General features: G+C 40.2%; 1 protein-coding gene across 2 annotated transcripts; it reads right to left on the reverse strand.

Annotated features, from left to right (window-relative positions):
* Positions 1 to 1,827: 1,827 nt before the first annotated feature.
* Positions 1,828 to 20,260, reverse strand: LOC118118206 (coiled-coil domain-containing protein 178). Of its 2 annotated transcripts, none has more exons than XM_047341898.1 (20): positions 20,078 to 20,260; positions 19,681 to 19,802; positions 17,039 to 17,175; positions 16,907 to 16,944; positions 16,750 to 16,829; positions 16,175 to 16,378; positions 15,838 to 16,058; positions 14,735 to 14,877; positions 13,812 to 13,965; positions 13,618 to 13,713; positions 13,244 to 13,380; positions 12,945 to 13,128; positions 12,764 to 12,826; positions 12,291 to 12,419; positions 12,094 to 12,207; positions 11,743 to 11,888; positions 11,290 to 11,449; positions 8,302 to 8,451; positions 5,046 to 5,180; positions 1,828 to 2,773 (listed from the first exon to the last, which is right to left on the reverse strand). In XM_047341898.1, the coding sequence occupies exons 2-20, from the start codon at positions 19,736 to 19,738 to the stop codon at positions 2,645 to 2,647; spliced, it is 2,478 nt and encodes an 825-aa protein (XP_047197854.1). In that variant the 5' UTR covers positions 19,739 to 19,802; positions 20,078 to 20,260; the 3' UTR covers positions 1,828 to 2,644. The 2 variants fall into 2 exon arrangements, with proteins under 2 accessions (XP_047197854.1, XP_035027087.2); XM_035171196.2 differs by having other exon boundaries at positions 16,175 to 16,393.
* Between the last annotated feature and the right edge of the window lie 342 nt (positions 20,261 to 20,602).

The raw sequence follows: 20,602 nt of genomic DNA on the forward strand, positions 1-20,602 counted from the left end.
AGCCATGGATTTATTATCATGCTAGCTAGCCACAAATGTCAGAGACTTTCACAAATTATTATCCTGTTAAGATAAATATCTTTGAAATCAAACGGGCGTGAAAACACAAGGAACATGTATTGTTATACTGATGGGTTTGTTTGGCATGTTTTCTGTGCAGTCCCACATTAAAGACTCACCTGGGCAAACACAGTTCCAGTGTATTGTTTAGCCGTACAGTATGACTGAGTGACAGATGCTGTCGTTACCTAAACTTTAAAGGAACACACTCCCTAATAACTTACTGTGGTGTATGAATTATGTCGGGGGAACAAACAGTCGATAAGGTTTTTAAACGATTTAGTCAAAAGAGAAATATATTCTCCATGTGATAAAAGATATTAACGGTGACCACATGTAGCAGAGTAGAACTGCCTGGTCCTCTCTATGTCAACACAAGAGCTGTTCCCTCCAGTGTGATCCAAAACCTGGCAGCATCTCCCTCATTGATATTTTAGACACAGTAGCACCTCTCTCTCCGCTCACATTCTTTCCTTGACTCCGTCAGCTCCATGGCTCAACTCTGCACTTGCTCATGAACAAAGACGGGACGGCTCTGAGTGGACACCTCCATTTCCCTGCCTTTTAAAAAAGAGCCTGAAACAGAATTTTGGTTTGCCCGAGGAGTCAGAACGCTGCTCTGATTCACTTGGCTTCGCCTCGACGATCAGAAGTGATCGCTGAGGTGAATCCACACGAAACGGGCCCATCGTCTGCGTGGCGGTGCCAGGGTTTGAGAATCATGCTGCCTGTAAATCAGATCCTCCCAACATGTCTTTTTGCAATATATGCTTTTATACTAAACTACAAAAAAAAAAAATCTAAAGCGGCGTTGATGTATCACAGAATACAACAACATGGTGAGGCCCCCGCGCTGTGAATTCCATTCTCATCACCGCGAAAAACAAGCGTATATTAAATGAAAGAAAATACATCTCAGCTGTCAGCCTCTTTTAAAGCAGCATTAAGGTGTGTCCACTTTGAGGCACGCCTGCAGATAAATGTGATGACATCTAGTTGTGGCTCGGTTTCATTTATTTCAGGGATTGATTAGATGCAAGGGGAGCAGATAAATGGGTTGAAGGGGCTCTTCTTTTTGAGATATCGCCTTAAAGTCAGTAAGGAATATGAGACTGACTGGACATTTTTCTCCTCAAGGTGCTGTTGGAGACGTAGCATCACAGCTTTGCGAGTAGTCGATATGAGGCATCACGTTAGAGCGCGTGTCACTGTACAATATTATATAGTATAGCGTGTGCCATAATATGGTACATGTACTATTAAGTTGGATTTGTAAGTTCAAATCTGTAGAAAAAACAATATATACTCATTTAATTCAAGTTTATATTTTCAATTGACGAGATAATAATGATCCTTAATTTGAGATGAAACGCTACAGTCATAGTAGGATGATAAGTAAAATAAATGGACCATGTTGCAGTCAATAATGTCTCTCCAAGGTTGTGCTGTCCATGCTGCCCCCTTCTGTCTCCACTAGTGGGAGAGGCATCACCCAAACAACAGCATCTCTATCAGCCAGACACCGGCAGAAGGGCAATAGAAAGAGCAGTGTAGAAGCACCGACCTTTACACCAACACATTATAAAGAATATCAATATCACTAACTGTTTCAAGATGTTTATGATCATTATTGATTATATGTATTATATATTCTTCTTGATTAAAATATAAATATCTGAATTTGATAATATTTAGACAAGCATTGCTCACACAGAAACATTTCTTCTTAACTTTTTATATAGAGTGAGTCTATATGGAGCAGACACTAGGGTCGTCTTCCATTAGTATGACATTGCAGAAACACGATGAAACAAAAATCAATTTTCTACAAGTACTAAATGTGATTCAGTTAAGATTCCAAATTGAAAACAGTGTTTCCCCAGGGTTCTTTAGAAAAGCCAGTGGATAGTGCACACACAACATCCTTTTGTGCACACTATTTACCCCTGGATTGCTTCAGGCTAATGTCTCAATAATTTTCACTCCTTTCTCAGGTCCTTCCCACAAAGGACTTAACTAATGATCCATGGACAAAATGAAGCATTTAAATTTATTCATTAATCATTCATCTCCAGCTCATTGAAAATGCTAAACTTCCACAAAATTAAGATTGAATATTGAAAAGTGATTGAGGGAGACAGCTTTCAGAGGGTGGGGAGAGTGAAGGGAGCCGGGGAGCGCGCGGGGCGATTACAAAAACGGGGTCTTTCTGGAGACGGTGGTCTTCTTGGGCCTGGTCAAGGTGGTCAAGGTGTACTAAGTGCTAGTTAAGGTCACAGGGTTTCACTAGTTGTAATTAGATCTCGGAATCTGGAGGAGCGTAGAATTTCTGTCAACACTGCCTGTAATTATTCTCTTTTCCAATTAATGGTGACATAGATTAATTATCTGATGAGGCAAAGCCAATTGCAATCATTCACCCAGCTAAAATTAGATCAGTCCTGACAGCAGCATGAAAGTCACCTGTTTCATTGTTATGGATTCGCTGCAAGTAAAGAGGGGGGAATAGTGAAGCGTGCTAGGGTAAGTAAGTTGTCTGGTACAGGTGAATGTCCAATTACACTGCTGTTTAAACTGAAGGCATCTACTCATTCGATCTGGCGGCATCTGGGCCAGCTTGTTTGTTCACCCCGGCATCATCGGCGGTAGTAGAGTCATCTGTCAGGGATTTCAGGAAGGCAGCGAGGAGCTGAATTTCTCCTGACAACCCCTCCTGTTTGAATAAGGGGATAAACACAAACGAAAAGAGACTAATTAAGAAAATGTAGCTTTTGTTAAGAGGCAATAACACCACGTCCGTGTGCATCCAACAATTGTGAGAGTTAAAGTACCATCTTGTTCTTATTTTTGTGTGGAAGGAGAACAAGAGGCTCCTGGTGAACCATGTCCAGGTTCAGTGCTCTTCTGTTTTAAAAACCTCAGCATCCAGTTTTTCTATTAAACTGCCTGGCACTGTCAACCAGCTTGGGAATCTGAACCAGACTAGCCATGCAGAAATTCTCTGACTAACAATTATATCAGAAACAGGATCTTGGATTACTGTCCCCCGGGACTGGGGCAGTGGGCGTCTGCTCCAATCATTACTGGCCATTCAACAAGGCTCTGCACTGCTCTCTGCTGTTAGCCATTGTCAATTATGCCATCCCTAGTGTAAACTCGCAGAACACAAAGCTGAACTGCCAGTTCTGGCAGGAGTGTAACAGGATGACAGCCCGCCGCCCCCCACTCCCACTCCCGCCCCCCACTCCCACTACCACCCACCCACCCGAGGGTTCCCCAGGCCTTCCTCCCCTAAAGATACTTTTGAGCAAACTGCCATTTGGCTTCTGATTCGAGCACGCCTTAGCCGTGAAAGCGCTAACCTGACCTCTCTTATGTTCTGCTTGTGGGGTTAAGTGGACATGATGGATTAGCACAGGCCTCATCAGGATTCACCCTGGTTTAGCTCCAGTTACAACTGGTATCATTTCTATACGTTTCTACATTTCTTTCTTATAAACAGGCAACTGATACTGATAATCTGTGCATCATATTCGCCGTCTGCGTCTCCGTGTTAACTTCTGTCCGACTCAAAAGACCAAGTGCATTCTCACTGGCAGTGCATTTCTTTATGGATCACATTCAAGGTCTTAATATTTAGGCAATCATGCAGATTGCGTGTTTATGCTTGCTCATAAACTCATAAATTTTTTTTTCTTTTTTACTCATAAAGGTTTTCCTTCTCCGTGTGTGTAGACCCTGAGCTGGGCTGCTCATGAGGAGCCTGTTTAAAGTGAATGCTGCCTGCTCTGATGGACCCTGTGCTGAGCTGTGACGGGTGACGGTGTGGTGCGCTTGAATACACCAGCTCTTTTGTCCTTCACACTCTGCAGCTCCGCAGCTCCTCCCCCTGTGCCCCACTCCTCCCTGCCTTGAGCTGTGATCTGCTGGGGCCTTTTGAGGCTGGGCTGCTGAGACATGGCTGCTCCCTGTAATGTCTGGACCAGACCTATCAAAAAACCATGTCAGCAGCCAGAGGAAGAGGAGCTGAGAAGGAGGCCACTTAATAGCGCTTGCACTAGGTTCACCCTGGAAAACCTCTAATCAGATTTTTGCACATCCTCCAGCATATCTGATAAACGCAGATGAATTATAATTTTATATAACCAACAAAAAAAACGAAATATTAATTTTTCACAAAGATAACTGACAGACACGGCTGGCCAACAGGTTTGCGATGCCCTACACTTAAGGGATAAAGTGATCCATAGTATGACTGCATGCTGCCTGGCTCTGCTGTAATGCTGGACAGAACATTTCATAAAGATTCATCACTGTCCCTCCGTCCGCTTTGACCTCATCTCACGTCACAGCACAGATTAGACACCGATTATCCTCTAATTGAAGATCCTTACTTCTCAACCTTGCAGAATAAGCTGCTGCTGCTCGTGTGCACGGCAGACAGAAGGTTATTCCCCTTGCATACAAGAAAAGGAGCTGCAATACAGACATCCACCATTTGCATCGCACTCACTCCGAAAAAAGAGGAGTCAAAAAAATGCCCCCGCTAAACAGCAAACAGGCTCAGATGTTAATGCGATGTGACCAAACACAATGTGTTGTGTATATAGAGACATCCAGAGAGGCAGAGCCAACCTCAGACATGGGGTCACTGCATAGGCCCTCTCGAAGACACATCATCCATCACATCAGTCTGTGATCTCAAGAGTGAATGTATAGACTGTAATGTAAGAGTGGCATCTTTAACTCCACCATCGCAGGGAGACGTGGAGCCTCGGTGGCTGTTTGCCTGGCTGCCCTTAGCTTTGCGAAGAAGACACAAGGCAAACGGGTAGCCGGATGAGGTTTAAACAAAACCAGGCATAACGAGAAGTTACTGTAGTAAGAGACCAGGGGGAAAGTTGAAGAAAGGGACTCGTCTTGTAAATGAATGGTGACGCGTTGTGAAGCTTTCCGGCCTGTTTTACATGTATATGCAGAAATACCTGGGCTGTTTTTATTTTCTGGTTGGTCTCTTGAGAGAGCGCCTGGCACCGGTCCAGTTCAGCCTGGCTGTAGAGGCTGCGTTGTTTGAAGTATTTCACCAAAGCTTTGTGCATCCTCTTCTGCAACAAAGAGAGCTAGGGGGAGAGAAGGCAGAGAAAAGGAATTGGTAAGGCAGGAGAGGAAATTAATGGCAGTGTTCAAGAAGAATGATGGAGGGGAATAGAGAAAGCAGTCAATAGCCCATTCTGCAGTACACGGGCCTGACAGGAATTTCACAGTCTCTTGGTTTCTCTGCCCACTCGTGTGCACTCATCAGAATCCAGTCACATCTGGCTGCCAGGATGGGGGGTTAATTTTCTCTAAATGCTTCAGCAGTTTTGTTCTAGCCGAGGCAAACTCTGTGACTGCAAAGCTGATGAGTAAAATATTTCTACTTCACCCAGTTTAACTTTATACCAATCCCCTCAAGACATATTTTACACATACACACAGAGTCATGAACCCCCCACTGAAACCAGAAATTATTCCTAGTCTCTTGGAAAGACATGCTGCTTGCTTTATTATTTGAACACAGTTTCAAGCAAAGAGGTTTAAATTCTGATAGATGCCGTTGCTTTTCTTCCCCCTCCATCTCTCCACTCTTCCTACAAAGCTTATCATTGCTTGGCAATGTGTTCCCCAGTGCATTGAAAACTAAAGCGAATTAGCTCAGTCATCAGCTCCTGAAGGAAAGACAATAACAAGAATGCACTTTATGGTGTACCCTGTTAAAAGCTAAGAGCTGAAAGCCTCCACATAAACAAAGCAATGCTTACATGTACAGTAGATTCAAAAGGATGTTTATGAGAGCTGCGTACTGTCAAGTGCTATCAGATGCTAATTAATCAGGCTTTTTTTTTCTTTGACAAAGGGAGGATTTTGCATATTCGATTTATACTTGTTGAATTTAGATGAATTCATGAGCTCATTTGACTTCAAATACTTCCGTGTATCCTTTCTTTTAATTGGTAATTGTACATTAACCAGTGGGTCTTAATCAGATAATTAATAAATAGGACATTACACTACTACAACAAACAATAAAAGGATTTGTAGGTTGTTGTGGCTGAAAAAAAACTATTTGTATCTGAAATACAGGTCTATTAAAGCTGCTAACTATAATGTATATATATTTTAAAGTAATATGTTATGCTTTTCCCACCTGTTATCATGGGGTATGACTAACAAATACATTTATGTGCCTAATGCCAATAAAGATTTGTTAATGATGGTTAGGGTCACAACTTTCCAGGTTGACAATAGTAATTATTAGTCAATAGTAAGTATTCCAAAGTATCAACATCGTTTATTAAAGTAAGAGTATATTGTATATTATGATGTTGGACAATTATTACTATTATTATTGATACGTTAATGTGAAAGTAGCATTTTACTTTTTCTCCCTGCTAAGCAGTTTAATCTAATGCATAATATCTTATAAAGTCATGTGTGTTATGTGTAGATTCTCTATCTGTAGAATAGCAAATAACTAGGCCAACTAATAATTGGATTAATGCAGCAGGATACAAATGACAAAATCCCTGTTTTGAATAATAGAGGAGTTGAAGGATAAAATAGCAAAACCTAAAAGTCTCAAGTAAAGTACAAGTACACCGGGGGCCTGAGCACATGTACTTCGTTACATTTCACAACTGACTAATAGTCAAGGTATAAAGACTGACACTCATACCATATGACAACTTTTAGAAAGTTAATCATTTCAACATTTGAAGCAGAAATATAAACTGAACCTTCACATTTGAATATTAACTACAGGCTACGTCACTGCGGTTTGGAAAAGTCCAAATGACAATATTTGATTCCCTCCATCGAAACACTTTGGACAAATAAGCATAATATTATGACAGGAGACGTAATCCTGCATTTGAATTTGACAAACATCTTTTTTTTTGCATGTCTGTACTTAATTTTTTGGGCATTTTGGGTCATATAGTGTCTTGAAATCCTGCTGGAGGTTGTTTTAAGATCCCTGCTCTCATGGTGATAATTTAAGGATACTAAAAAAGATTGTGTCCCTTAGTTGAATATAATAAAAGAGATTAGACACCTGACAGAAATGACTGGTATGAGGCAGCTCACACACATGCACCACTGCTCTGTTCTCCTCAAGTGATCCTGACAATGTTAAGACTAAATTGTTGAGGACGATCACATTGTGTAATGTGCGCGCTAACTGGGACACATATATGCAAACATTATAAGGATAATTGGAAAGACGAGTGCTTGAGTGTTCCTGTATAAATCAGATTAAATGTAATAGGCCTGCTCCTACATTTCAGAAACATTGTTGATTATAAGCTTGTTATAAAAAAACTAAATTTAGGCATGAAACACTTGCCGAGAGGCTGCTGCTGCTGCCGGAGAAGTGTAGAGTTGAAACAAACAAAAATGGTGAAGGCTGAATCCAGAGTAAAAGAAAATCAGGCTTTGATCATGAGCGTGGAAAATCCTGTCCACAGGATTTTATTTTTGCATGCATTTTTCACTTGATAACATTCATGCAGTTAGATGAGGAATTGCTCAAGTAAAGGTATTAGTCATTTCTTGGAATAAATAATATGTATTTTTTCCTCGCAGGAGCAGCGTGCCTTCTTCCTGGTGTTATGGTTGTCATGTGTAATTCTATTCCAGTTAAACAGTGTCAAAGACTACAAAGAGTAAAACTGTGACATGCTGCCGAGTTTTCTCCCTCAACTAGTCAAGACCTCCGATGCTATTTTAGCATTGAACACACGTTCATTGTCTGAGCTTCAGCTGTGTTTCCCTCTGATCCTTCACCACTTTCTGGGGTAAGCACACTTTGTAACAAGATGACAATGAAACGTTTCACCTCTGAACACCTCACAAAAAAAGTATAATCAGGGAAAACTACAAGTTATAGCATGTGCATGTACCATCAACCTCTTGCTGTACTCCCCTTGGTGGCAAAATAGTTATCATTACATTATGTCACATCCATCATCCTCCTCCACTCAAGTTATCTAATCATTATTAGATTGCTGCAGTAACCTCCTCACTGGTTCCCAAGCTGAAACCTTCTTCAAATTACTGACCATGCAAAGAAGACTTATCTAGTGCTCGGAAGAATAACATAAGGAAACACAGCAGAGGTTCACCAGCAGATATGTGAAATCATTAGATATTTAAAGAGGGACAAAATAATCTAAATATAGCAAAAGGTTAAATAAACATTACCTGTGTGTAATAATGTAAAGATCTGTGTTCATGGTTCTTCTTGCTCAGTGCTGACACCTCCTCTTGTCTGGCCTCCATGAGGATCTTCTTCAGACCCTCGTACTCAGTTGCCAGCTGCCTGTTCTCCTCCAGTGCAGTTTTTAGTGCTTCCTACACAAACACGTGGAAACAAAACAAAAAGGTTAAAGTCAAACAGTAAAGGTAAACAATATTTTTAATAATAGCCTTTAAATAACCACAAAGACACAAGCAGGCACAAGGTCGAGTGTCGCCCCGGGCACCAATCTGATACCTGTTTTCTGTTCTGACACTTTGTACCTTCACTGCATGGATCACTGTGGCACTGAGAGCTTGAGTCAGCAACCTGCTGGGACTGAGTGAATAACTCGCACAGTGAAAACATTGAGTTCTATATTGACATGGACAAAGACGCTATATTTACTGTAATGTGCATCAGTCACTTAATGATAATGATCCGGTGCATCTGACTGGTGCATCATTCACTGTCAATAATTTACTAAAAAGATACAAGGCCTGGAACCAGGGTCCTTTTACAATGTAATTTGAATTTTACAACATTCACTAATGGTGTTGTGTTAGTATTATGACTATTTTAACAATGTGTCTCCCCTTCCTCTCACTATCTGGAAATGAAGCCATATAATCCCGGATACGAACGCTGCCATCTTGTGCATTTGGAGCCAGAGTCTGGGGGGGGAATGAGCCGCAGTAGCCGGGTCCCACCGATTCATGCACTCAACAAATCAAGAGTTATTTTCATTTGCCAACCGTGACGTTTCACCCCGTTTTTATAGCATCTAATAAAAATGGAAAAATGAACACTTGGATAGACATTAGTGTGATAAGAACCAGCTACGGTATAATGATAGAAACCATCTTTGTGAAAAACGTGTACTTTGACTTTTTAATTCGGTCCAGGTCCTGTCCGATTACGTGGAGGAGGCAGGGTTTATGACCTATACTGCAGCCAACCAACAGGGGGTGATAGAGGTGCTTTGGTTTCACTTTTGGGGAGCACTCATGTCGTCCATCTTTAAATACAGAGACCACAGCTTCACAGGCAGGATGTACAGTTCACATCTAAACATAATGGGTGATCACACAAGTCAATGTTGTCATGACACCAAAAGAAGAGTTTTTATACATCAAAATGAACTGTGGAGTCAATATACTGTACAGCCCTGTCCATACTGTACAGTAACAACACACAGGCCATTTAGAAGAAACATTAGTTTAACCACTGATCTGCAATGTGTGCACACAACATAATACATGCACTCTGTATCCGTGCTGTTAATTAACGCAATGTAAATACCAGACATAAAACAATGGACTCTTCTCTCTGGCAATTCAAGCAAGTAAATCACAGCGAGCATGTGTCTCTCTCTGCATGTCCGCCTTTTCATTTGATCTGTGTTTCCCGAGTACTGGATGTGTGATTGGTGAATATCTCCAACACTACCTGCAGACATAATGAAGTGTGTCTCTGCAGTAAAACAGAACAGCACTAAAGTGATGAGTTTAACCCAGCAGAAAGAGGGGCTGTAAACATGACAAATGCCTGCTATTGATTTCAGGTTTAATTACTCCATGCAGCACTGACAAAGCCCATCTGACGCTGTTGTGAAGTGTAAATGGAACAAATTACACTTCATTGCCCATAAGAAACTGATTGCGTCTGCATTTTTGCATTGTTTACTTTGTCCTCACCGAGCGACAAGGCCCCGATCAAATCAAAAAACAGATGCGTGTATGAAAGTCCTCTCAGATGTGTATGTGTTTTAATAGAGCTGACCACTCCACTTCAATATACTGTGTATTTGTATCTTTAAAATTAACCATCTGCAGGTTGTATTTAATACATCAGGCTGTTAATTATATGAACCTGTATCTGTTTGTGTTTTAAAGGGGGGGGGGCTGCATCCAACAGGAGCTTATTGGGGTCAGCATGTTTACAGGAAATCTCGTACTGGAGATTCTGCTTCATGGCCTGTGATTTCCGAATGCACACTGCTTATTATGTTATGCTAATTTACGCATTTTGTGTTCTTTATATCAGTCCCGACGATTACAGTGACCAATTTCTTTTAGAAACTTCGGATTGACTCTGATCTTTGTATTTGCTGCGGCGTATTGTTGTTGTATCATCTTATTTCATCAAGTGAAAAGACTAAACCCCTTTTTTGCATGGCTAATTTTTATCTGGCTAATGGGAGTTGTCTATGAGGAAGACTTCTAATTCTTAAACTGTCTCACACCAACAACTTCTTTAAAGTTGCTGCACTTGGATGCATGGCGGCTTAAGCTCCATTGCCTTTTCTTGTTTTGAACTAATGCATTCTTGATCACCGTTTAATGAAACTATATACCACATGGCGATTTCACATTAGATAAGCCATGTGAAACCCCCATCAGCAAAGAGGCTCTGGCTGGGGCTGATAATCCTGCAGATGAAAACCTACAATAAACAGGGGTTTCTCTTACAAAGGAGTGTTCAAGCACAGGCCATTTTGTGCACAGTACTCTCACGGGTTTTTTTATAACACAAGAGCCCGTTTCTGACATCAATACAGAGAAGTCCTGATTATATGCTTATTTGATATTGGGAGCCGTGTGCGTGCGTTGAAAATTGCTGTTCGAAAGTGTCGGCCCACAGGTAACAAAATAGGCAAAGCTTCTCACCGCGACACGCATCATCAAATTCGTCCAGACAAAAGACTATAACAACAGTGAGTTGTCATTTGTGGGAAAAGCACTTAAACAAGATGGCCATGGCTTGTAATTTTAATTGCACACAGCTCTTTTCTCCCTGCATCTTAAGAGAAGTATTGTGACACGCAATGTGCTGACACTAATCCACAAACAAATAAACAATGAGATGTGTTTTACAGCTTCACAGTATATGACACAAAAAAAGAAGGCGTGTGTTTCCAGAGAGTTATAGAGACAAACATTTTTTCGTGTTACCTTGGTTTCTTCCATTTCCCTTCTCCTCGCTGTAACGTGAGCGGTGTGTGTCTGCATGGATCGCTGTGTTTGTCGTTGGCAGTTATTAATATCAGACTGCAAGGTGCTCATTATGAGAGCAGCTGATTTGTTTCTGAAATCCACCGCATCAACCACACTTCTGGAAGGAGAAAAGAAACATGAATAGGAATATTATGCCTCTAATATTATCATTTTTATTATTATTATTATACTTTAACACTTCTATTTAAGAAACATCCAGCCTCCAAAAGAAATTGCATCAAAGAAATACTAAAATATTTGAGAGAAAAGCTAAGTTATTTATTTAAGTACAGTGTTTATTCTTCTCTTCAAAAGTGTTTGTATCGCCATCACATTTAAAAACACAGCATTTTCCCATTATTGCGATCATTTCCTTAATCTAAACACTTGTTCTGGAGCGTTTCCTCTTACTGGAGTTCCTCGATGACTTCTGGCACGCTCGCAACGATTTTTCCCAATTCATCCGAAGAGTCCTGGTATTCTTTGCTCTTCGTCGTGAGGTCACTGATCCTCCCCTGGGTGTCTTCACATCTCTTTACAGTTGCAGAGTGTAAATCCTGTAAAGAAAAGAGGAGCATTAGAGTTGATAAAAAAGACGGAAAACTGCTTCGAGCAAGAGATTATTTTGTTGAACAATGAAGAAAGAAATGAGGTGATGAATAGCTGTGAGTGGCTTGGTGCTCAATGAGCTCTACTGAATGAACCTGAGTGAGCAACTTCAGAAGAACTGATTTATGTAATCATTAGTTGGACTTTTCTTACCTGGGCGGCTCTCAAGAGGTCAACTCGGAGTTTCTTCTCCCTCTCCAGGTCGAGTAACGTATTCCTGTGCTCAAACTGAATCTTCTCAAAATGTTCCGTCACCTTTTTGATTTTCTTAACAAACCAAAAAGAACGAATCGCATTAAATAGTTTAGAAATTGTTGCGTCTTCGGACTAAGATGCAATATTATTAGTACCTCAATTTTTGTCTCTAGTGCCTTTGTTGTTGAAGATGCCTCTTGAAAATCTTTCTGAAGTTTTTGGTTGGTTAGCTCTGAGCTCCTTGTCTGTCGTTGTAGTGCCTCCCTGATGTCTGCACACTGACCCTGATGCAAAAGAAAAATACAAGGCAGAATGTCACCATCCATATTTAATAACAACATGAACTGTAGCTGAAAACAAGAAGAGGAAATAATATGCAATTGAATAGACCTATGAATTTAAACAACCTTTATGAAACATAAAAGATTCTGCTTTTAATGATACTGTTTCATACATATTGTGTAGAGTACATGTATGCTCTAACATACACACTGTATGATGCTTCCATACTGTAACTATAAGCTTAAAACTGAATAGGTTTGTAGAAATCTATTTAAATCCGCTAAGATCTACTTTGTTTGGACTTTTTCCCTCTTGGTGAAGGATGTGAAGCGGCTGGTGAATTCACCTGCAGTAGTTCCAGGACAGTTATTCGACCTGTCAGATCTTCCTTCAGGTTTTCTATCTCTGTCTGTGGAGCACACAAAGGCCACAGAGTAACACTGCAGAAAGCAGTTAGCATCTCACATTTCCATACAAACGGTGACTCGTGCAGTGAACACAGAACATGTACACATGTTGTCACTGACCCTGGCCCTCTGTTCCTCCTTGAAGGTGAGCTGCTCCTGCTCGTCCAGCTTGGTCTGGGTGACACTGTGCCGGGCGACAACTTGGGTCACCTCCTCCTTGGCCTTTTCCCACTGCTCTTCATTGTCAAGGGTTTTCTGGAGCATCTGCTCCCTCTGCGAGCGCAGCTGCTTCACTGCTTTCTCACTGAGAAAAATCCCCCAGTAAAGTAATGGTGAACAAACACGTGGCCCTCAGCTGTAGTGATATCAGATAAAAGATGCTGCATGTTTCTCCACCGGTTCCGGCCTTGAAAACGTACCTCTCAGTAATTTTCATCTTGTAGTCTTCAACATTCTGCTCATACTCCATGTTTTCTTTACAGAGAGCTGCGAGAGCATTACGTTTGGAATGGAACTGCTCTTCTATGCAGGAAACCTCTTCTTCCCCATTAAGTTTCTGTGGACAATATAACATACAGTACACCACTGAGTGGATGCACTTAACCAAAACACCTTGCTGTGCCATAGATTCAAACGTTATTAGCATGCATAGCTCCAGTGACAGTCCAATCTCAACGTCGGCAGTTGCATGCTTCGCTCTACTCGATGAACTCTCAGGAAACACATAAGTAAAGTAGCAGAAGCAGCACTGACGTTATAAGGAGATGTGACTTTTTAATGCTGCGATACTTACAGATCTCTCGATATCCTCTTGCAATGCCATTACTTTCTCTTTTAATTTCTTATTCTTTTGCCTTTCATCCTCAATTTGACATTTCAATTGAAAAATCTGTAATAAGAGAATGAAAAAATTAGATTTTTGACAACTTTTACATCACGATAAAAGCTACATTTCTGAAAAATGTAAATATGGCCAATATAAGTTACCCGGTCTGTCTCAGTTTTCTCCAGCTCCATCATCTCAGGGATACGTTGCTTCAAGGCTGCACACTTGTCTTCTGTAAGAGCAACTGTCTTTTCAGCAACATCTATTTCAGCACATAGACTTTTCTCAAGCGTCGTCATCTGGTTTAAATCTTCCCTGGAGAGAAAAACAATGTGTCTTTAGTTATTTAACTGTTGGTTGAATATTAAGAATCACACATTGACCCACAATGCATTGCTATCATGTTTTACCAATGATAGTGATGACACCACAACCAACAAGGTACATCAAATTATGTAAAATTATATTTTACAACACATCATGACACCTGTAAAAGTAAAGAATTTTTTGATGAGCTTTTAGTTTTATAACATAATTTTATATGGATCATCACCTGATCTTGGCTTTATCACATTTATCACACAGCACATTTAAAATATTACTGTTAAAACAATACGAAATCCATTATTTTGGTTATCAGGACACCTACACTTTTGTGTAGGCTTTTTAACAAATGTCTGGGTTTCTATGGATACAAGCAATTTAATATATATTTATATTTTAATAATATACGCTTGTGCACTGATTCAGAATGCTGATTAAACGGTCCTGTTTTATTCAGACATCTGCCGACCAGTCCTAAACAAGTGCTCTCCATGGCCATGACATACATATGAATAAAAATGCTGTAAATGAAAATTACATATGATAAGATGCTCTTTTGAATGTTTTTTAATATGAAAACAAAATAGGTTTCTGAAATTTCCTTTGCACTAATGTGAGAGTTCAAACTGGGCCCTATGTTTTTACAGTGAAAGCCACTGATGATGCTGAATAAGATCTGAAGAATGATTTCTCCTGTCTTCTCTGTACTACTCTAATAGTAAACTTGTTTTTTCTCCACCACAGTTCGGACGATACTCACAATGTGTTTGCCAGCTGAGTCTCCATCGTCAACACGATATGGTCCAATGATATTTTCTCATTGTTGGCTTCCAGTTCCATCTTTTTAAACTCCTCCTGGACCATCAGGAGATCACTTTGTGTTTTTGAGTTTACATCATCAGCCTGAAAAAAAAAAAAGAGTAAGAGGTGATGAACAATTTCCTAAATGTCCTGTTATAAAACTCTGCTGACACTAAATACTCTCAATCCTATAGCTGTTCCCTCCCTCAAGCCAACACAGAGGCTATACACTAAAGGGTTTTTATATTGTCTCTTAGCCCATGGTTAGCTATTAACCCTGGACTTAAGTTAGGCTGATTTTTAGGATCCACATTTGAACTTTCGAGCCGATGACTTGATGATATGCGATTAAAAAACAGTCTGTTGTCTCATTTAGAAAGAATGAAAATGCTAAATTTTCAGGTTAAAATTGAGCTGTGTCATATTGATCCCTCTGTTTCTTCTCTCTACTAATAAACTTACACAGAATACAATATTTCCATGTTAACATTAAGCTCAAAATACAGCTGAGGTCAGGTCATTAAATTTGAATGCATCCTGTAAGAAATTAAAGAATTGAAAAAGAAGAAAAGCTAAAAGAAAAGTCAAAGTTATTAGGACTCATTGTCTGGGGACGGTGAACGTCTGAACCAAATTTAATGTCGGTCCAGTCAATTGTTAAAATAGAGATTTTACGCCAGACTAAAAGTGTTGGATGGACACTGGATGAACAAACCAACAAACTATTACAATCCCTGGTGCCAAGAAAAAGAGTTAAAAAGCAGCGAGTGGGTGAGTGAGATAGAGGAAGTGTGCGAGGGAGAAACGAGTGTGTATGAAGCGACAGTACAGTTGAAATCTGAAAAAAACATATAAAGAGACTGTGTAGGAACCTTGTTGTGTTTGGTTGTAAAAGAGAATAAAACCCAAACAAATGCATTGTGCAGTTTCACACAATGGGACTCAAACTATTATAGTAAATGTTTGCCATCTAATTTTTGCAAAAGCGCATCCACATCCCTACAATAACAGGTTACCAGCTTTTATCAACATGGCAACAGAATAAATCAAATTAGAATCTACCTTTGCTTGTGCAGTGTTGATTTGATTAATGACGGTTCTCTGGAGGTCCAGGTTCTCTTTCACAATGGGTGTTTGTTTTTTGGCAAAGGTGATGTCCTCGTGTAAATGCTGGTTCAACACCTCTGTGTCTGATAGTTTCTCTTGGAGCATGTCCAGCTTCTCTTTTTCCCATTTTAGCTGCCACTTCAGTTCACTGATGTCTCTGTTGCAAGCCTCATGCTCTAGAAAAGCATTAGTGGAGTAATGGTGAAGTTTGAGGTGCAGGAGAACAAGATCACAACACTTCACAAGGAACAGGTCCCCGGAGGAGATGACAAACCATCTTATCTTTACCGACCTTTTTGGACGACAGAGGAATGCTCTTGTTGCTTCCCCAGTGAAACTCTCTCAACTTTACTCTCCAGAAATCTCTTTCTCCTCTTCTCTTTGTGGAGAGCTTCCTCTGTGTACTGCCGATCAGCCTCCAGCCGCTCAATCAGACCCACCACCTCTCCCAGGACGTCATTTATGTTCTTCAATAGTGGCGATAATGGAGAACTTTCTAGAGGGGGGAAAACTTTACACCGTAATGCATTATATCGTTGCATTCTATTCAATTAACTGTTTTGCAAAGCTATGCTAACATAAATTGACCAAGTGCAGGTAAACAGAAACCTCATCCACTGAATTTCATTCGCGTAATTGAAAACTGGGCAGCATATAATAATAATAATTGGTAATTATTGACACGAAAAGGTGTGAACCGGTAGCTGCGACTCCATTACTGTCAGTGATGTAACCAATGCTACAGGGAATGAAACGTCATCCAAACTATTCTACCTTCTACCAGTATGTGCTGCTCTTTTGTCTGCATGGATGCTAGGACCAGTGTGTGCTTCTCTATGCCAGAATAAAAAATATATATATATTCACCTCTTGCCATAATCGCGAAGCCTTCGACGAACAGCTCTGTAGACATCATTGATTCGGTGCCCGAGTCTCTCCGTTGAAATCTGTTAAAAAGCAGTTAAACTTGTGTACTTTTTAAAATATACAACTGACAGGAAATGAAAACCTTTCAAGACTTCACCTTGAAGTTTTGCTGTATTGGTGCTTGTCCTGGTCGATCTGGGGCGGCGGACATTTTCCACACAAGAACAAAAGGATAGATTTTTACTCTTATCAGGATGTTTGGTTTTGATCGCATCTGACATCAGTTTACCTGCTGACACCAATTCTCCACAGCCATCCTCAGCTCTTGCATGTGGTAAATAGCGTTGTTGACACATGGTGAGGGACTGTTGAGCAAAGCACAAGTGCGACGTCGACCAGAGCAAACGACTTGAAGATCTGCTTGATCTTGAGGAACACAAACAAAGCTTTAAGAGAAGCAAAGACACGACAACCATATTTGAAGTTTGACTTTACCTAATGGCACAATTACCCTGACATATATTGTAAATAACCTTTAACACACCTTCAATTAATGAAGAGCAAATCATAAAAAAACAGACTCAATGTACTTCTTTAACTTTATTTTGAAAAGTTATTAGGACAATGTGTTTAGCTGTGAGATGTTCTTTGGATATTTTCTTTCTCTGTGATTCAGTTTGCATTGACTGCAATGTATTAAAGGCGTCAGTGGAACAAAACTGAACATCTCAAGACAAACCCAAGGGCTCATTTCTTAGTGGTGAAAGGACGCCATCTGGCTGAGGAAAAGGGTAATAAAACAACAGTGGTGCAGTATTACAATATACACATGAATGTGCAGATTGCTGTACTAATTTTTGCAAGCAATTAGTTGGTGGCAGTGAGCCCACTATACTGTATCTTATTTCAACTAAGAGTATGCACTACCATAAACACTATTAGATAAAAAGGTAGGAAAAAAACAGACAAGTCTGTTCTTTGAAAAATCCTGTTTAAATAAACATAGTGTCAGTTTTATACACTAAAAGATAATGATAAACAGCAATAATAGTGGTTCTCCGACCTGTAATCATAGGGGAACCACGTTTGGTGCTAAATAGTATAGGGTTAGGGTTAATTTATCACATCATAACGTGATACTGATCTTTTTTTTTATTTTTCCAGCGAGGCAGCAATACGATCCCATAAGTATGTACCCAAAATGTAGATGGTTAAAAAGTATGAGCAGCAACTCAAATTTGCTCCAATGTCGTTGTTGATTGGTGTTTCCTTGTACCTGACCAATCCAAGTCCAAACTTCTTTTCACCTGTACTCAACTTTGCAGGGTGAGGACCAACCCTGGATGTAGGGTCCACTACCAGGGGGGAAAAAGAGCCAGTCCAAAACAACATCTTCAAGCATCACACCAGACATTTGTATACCTGTCTTGCCGAACATATGACAGTGACATTTGGTGTGGTCTGGCAGCTTTTATGCACAGCATCACATTTGTGAGGTAGTTACTAGTAGTAGTTAGTTACTCTGCCCCTTACCTGCACTTTTCTGCACTGACTAAAAAGCCAATACCATCCAGTGGAGCTACAACCAAAAACTGTAGAGGACCTGCAGACAAATACATACTCTAATCAGGAAGGAAAGGGTCGGTCACAAAGTCTTTATTTGGAACTAGTTGAAGCCTTCCCAGCTGAGTTGACACACAGAACCATTATTCTCCGTTAATTAGTCCAATGACCAGTGAGTGAGCTGAGTCAGACCAATGCAGGGGGCAGAGAAGAGAGAACACCGAGGGGGGGACCAGAAATAAAGGCCATCTGTTGCTGAGCAGTTCAGATGAATAATACACACTGAAAGAACCAGGTGGGGCAGCAAAGTGGTAAGGGAATATGTCAGCGGTGGGCTAAATTAGCTTGATATAATGCCAGGGTGTATTATAGCCACAGAGGAAGGCCCATGTGAGTGTGATGGCCAATCGCCTGCCATTATGACAGTGATAGATTACACAGTTATGTCTTCAACATGGTTCGGTATCATAACATAGCAACTAGAGGGGTCAGTTTGTTATGTGCACATTTGTACTGTATGGCCAAAAGATTCAGCTACTGAATTTAGCTCCTGAGTGACGGTTGTGGTTTTAAACTCTTCTTTATCAGCAGAGAATGACCAACACTTGATATACAGCTACACATTTGAAAAATCTGAGGTAGAACATTAAAACCAGAAATACGTTCCCCCTATGTCTCCCCAACTTTTGTTACATTGGAATTAATGAAAATTATATTATATATAATATATAGCCCTGGTCGATATGGTGGAATTTAAAATAGCTCAGGTCAGTCTATTATTATCTGGCTCTTTAAAATGAGAGAAAGTCAATGATTTGAGAGAAATGTTGAAGTTAAAAAAACTAAATTTGAGGAAAAATATTCATCGTATTTCAGTTAAGAGAGAGAATTTGTGCCACAGCAATATTGGAAAATGAAAGCACACTTACTATGTTACTTTTAATCAGCTTATTGATTGTTTACATAATTTATTAAATATTTTCATCCATATATATGTAGTGGGAAGACAGTAAGTGTCATAGATTTGATATAATAATTATTCAATTATATTGAAGGGGATAATTGGGTTGAATACATTCAATTATTTATCTCTCATAACCTCTACAATTACCAACTCAACTGCTGGACGTGTTTCGTCTCATTTCTCGAGATTCTGTGATATATATAAATATATATATATTTGTTTTTTAGTAAGAATGTCAATTTGTCATATCTGTTACATCACAGACATCATTTCTCACTATGAATCAAGTTTAACAGCTGAGGTGTGTGAGGATTAAGTTGATTTATTTATAACTAGCATCACTAGTCACTAAACAACAATAGCTGAGTCGGTTAAACTTAACCTTAACTAGTTGCTTCCCTCACCTTGTTGGTTCGGTCGTCCTTCTCTGGATGGATATCTGAGCGGTTCCACGTCTGGCATCGCTGCAGCTTCCCCGCTAAGAGTGTGGATGTTATTATGGACGGGTCCAGATCCGTTCACCTGCCTGTGGAAAGGCACAGACACGTTGACCCACATCATCTGAGCTCCATCACCATCTGTCATCAGAACATATCGTAACTCACTCAAAACTCCCTCACAAAGTTGGGTAACGTCAGCAGCTGATACCTTCACTCATCCCCGGATCTCTTAGCTTAACGTTAACTTAACGTTTAATTAACGTGGCTGATGATTAATTAATGAGCTCGGGTGAGGGGGGGAAGGGGGGGGTCTTTGTCATGGCGGAAAGTGAAAGCGACATTTGTCTGTCTATCAACTTACTGGTGTGGTCACAGTGTTCAGTCTCCACAGCTCTGGGGTCTGGTGTCTGTCATGGTTTGTGTTCGCTCTTCTTCTGAGTCTGGTTTGGAAAAAGTTGCTTGTTAATAAAGTTTTTCTCCGAATGAATCAACCGGAGTTTCTGTCAATCTTAGGCGGCGGTTGCCAGGCAACAGTGGGCCGTGCGCCCCGAGGACAGAGCGAGTTGCGTTCAAGAGCATCACTGAATGTCTGTGCTTTTTGGTTAAGCAGCTCCCAGAGGGGATTTCTACTCGTTTTATAAGAAGTTATACACATTTTTTAAAAAAGTGTGAGTTAATACATGTGTACATAATTTAACTGCTTAGCAATGTTCATGTTGGCCTTGTGTGTGTTTACAAAGAAAGAAGTGTTGCAAGTGGCATTCAGATCTTTAACCTGTTTGAAATTGATACTACTACACTATGGAAATACTCACTGGCAAGTCAAAATACTATATTAAAACTTTTACATAAATGTATGCTAGTTTGTGTGTAAATTTTCAGCAAA

This window comes from Hippoglossus stenolepis, chromosome 11 (genome assembly GCF_022539355.2).
Source record: "Hippoglossus stenolepis isolate QCI-W04-F060 chromosome 11, HSTE1.2, whole genome shotgun sequence".
Taxonomy (NCBI): Eukaryota; Metazoa; Chordata; class Actinopteri; order Pleuronectiformes; family Pleuronectidae; genus Hippoglossus; species Hippoglossus stenolepis.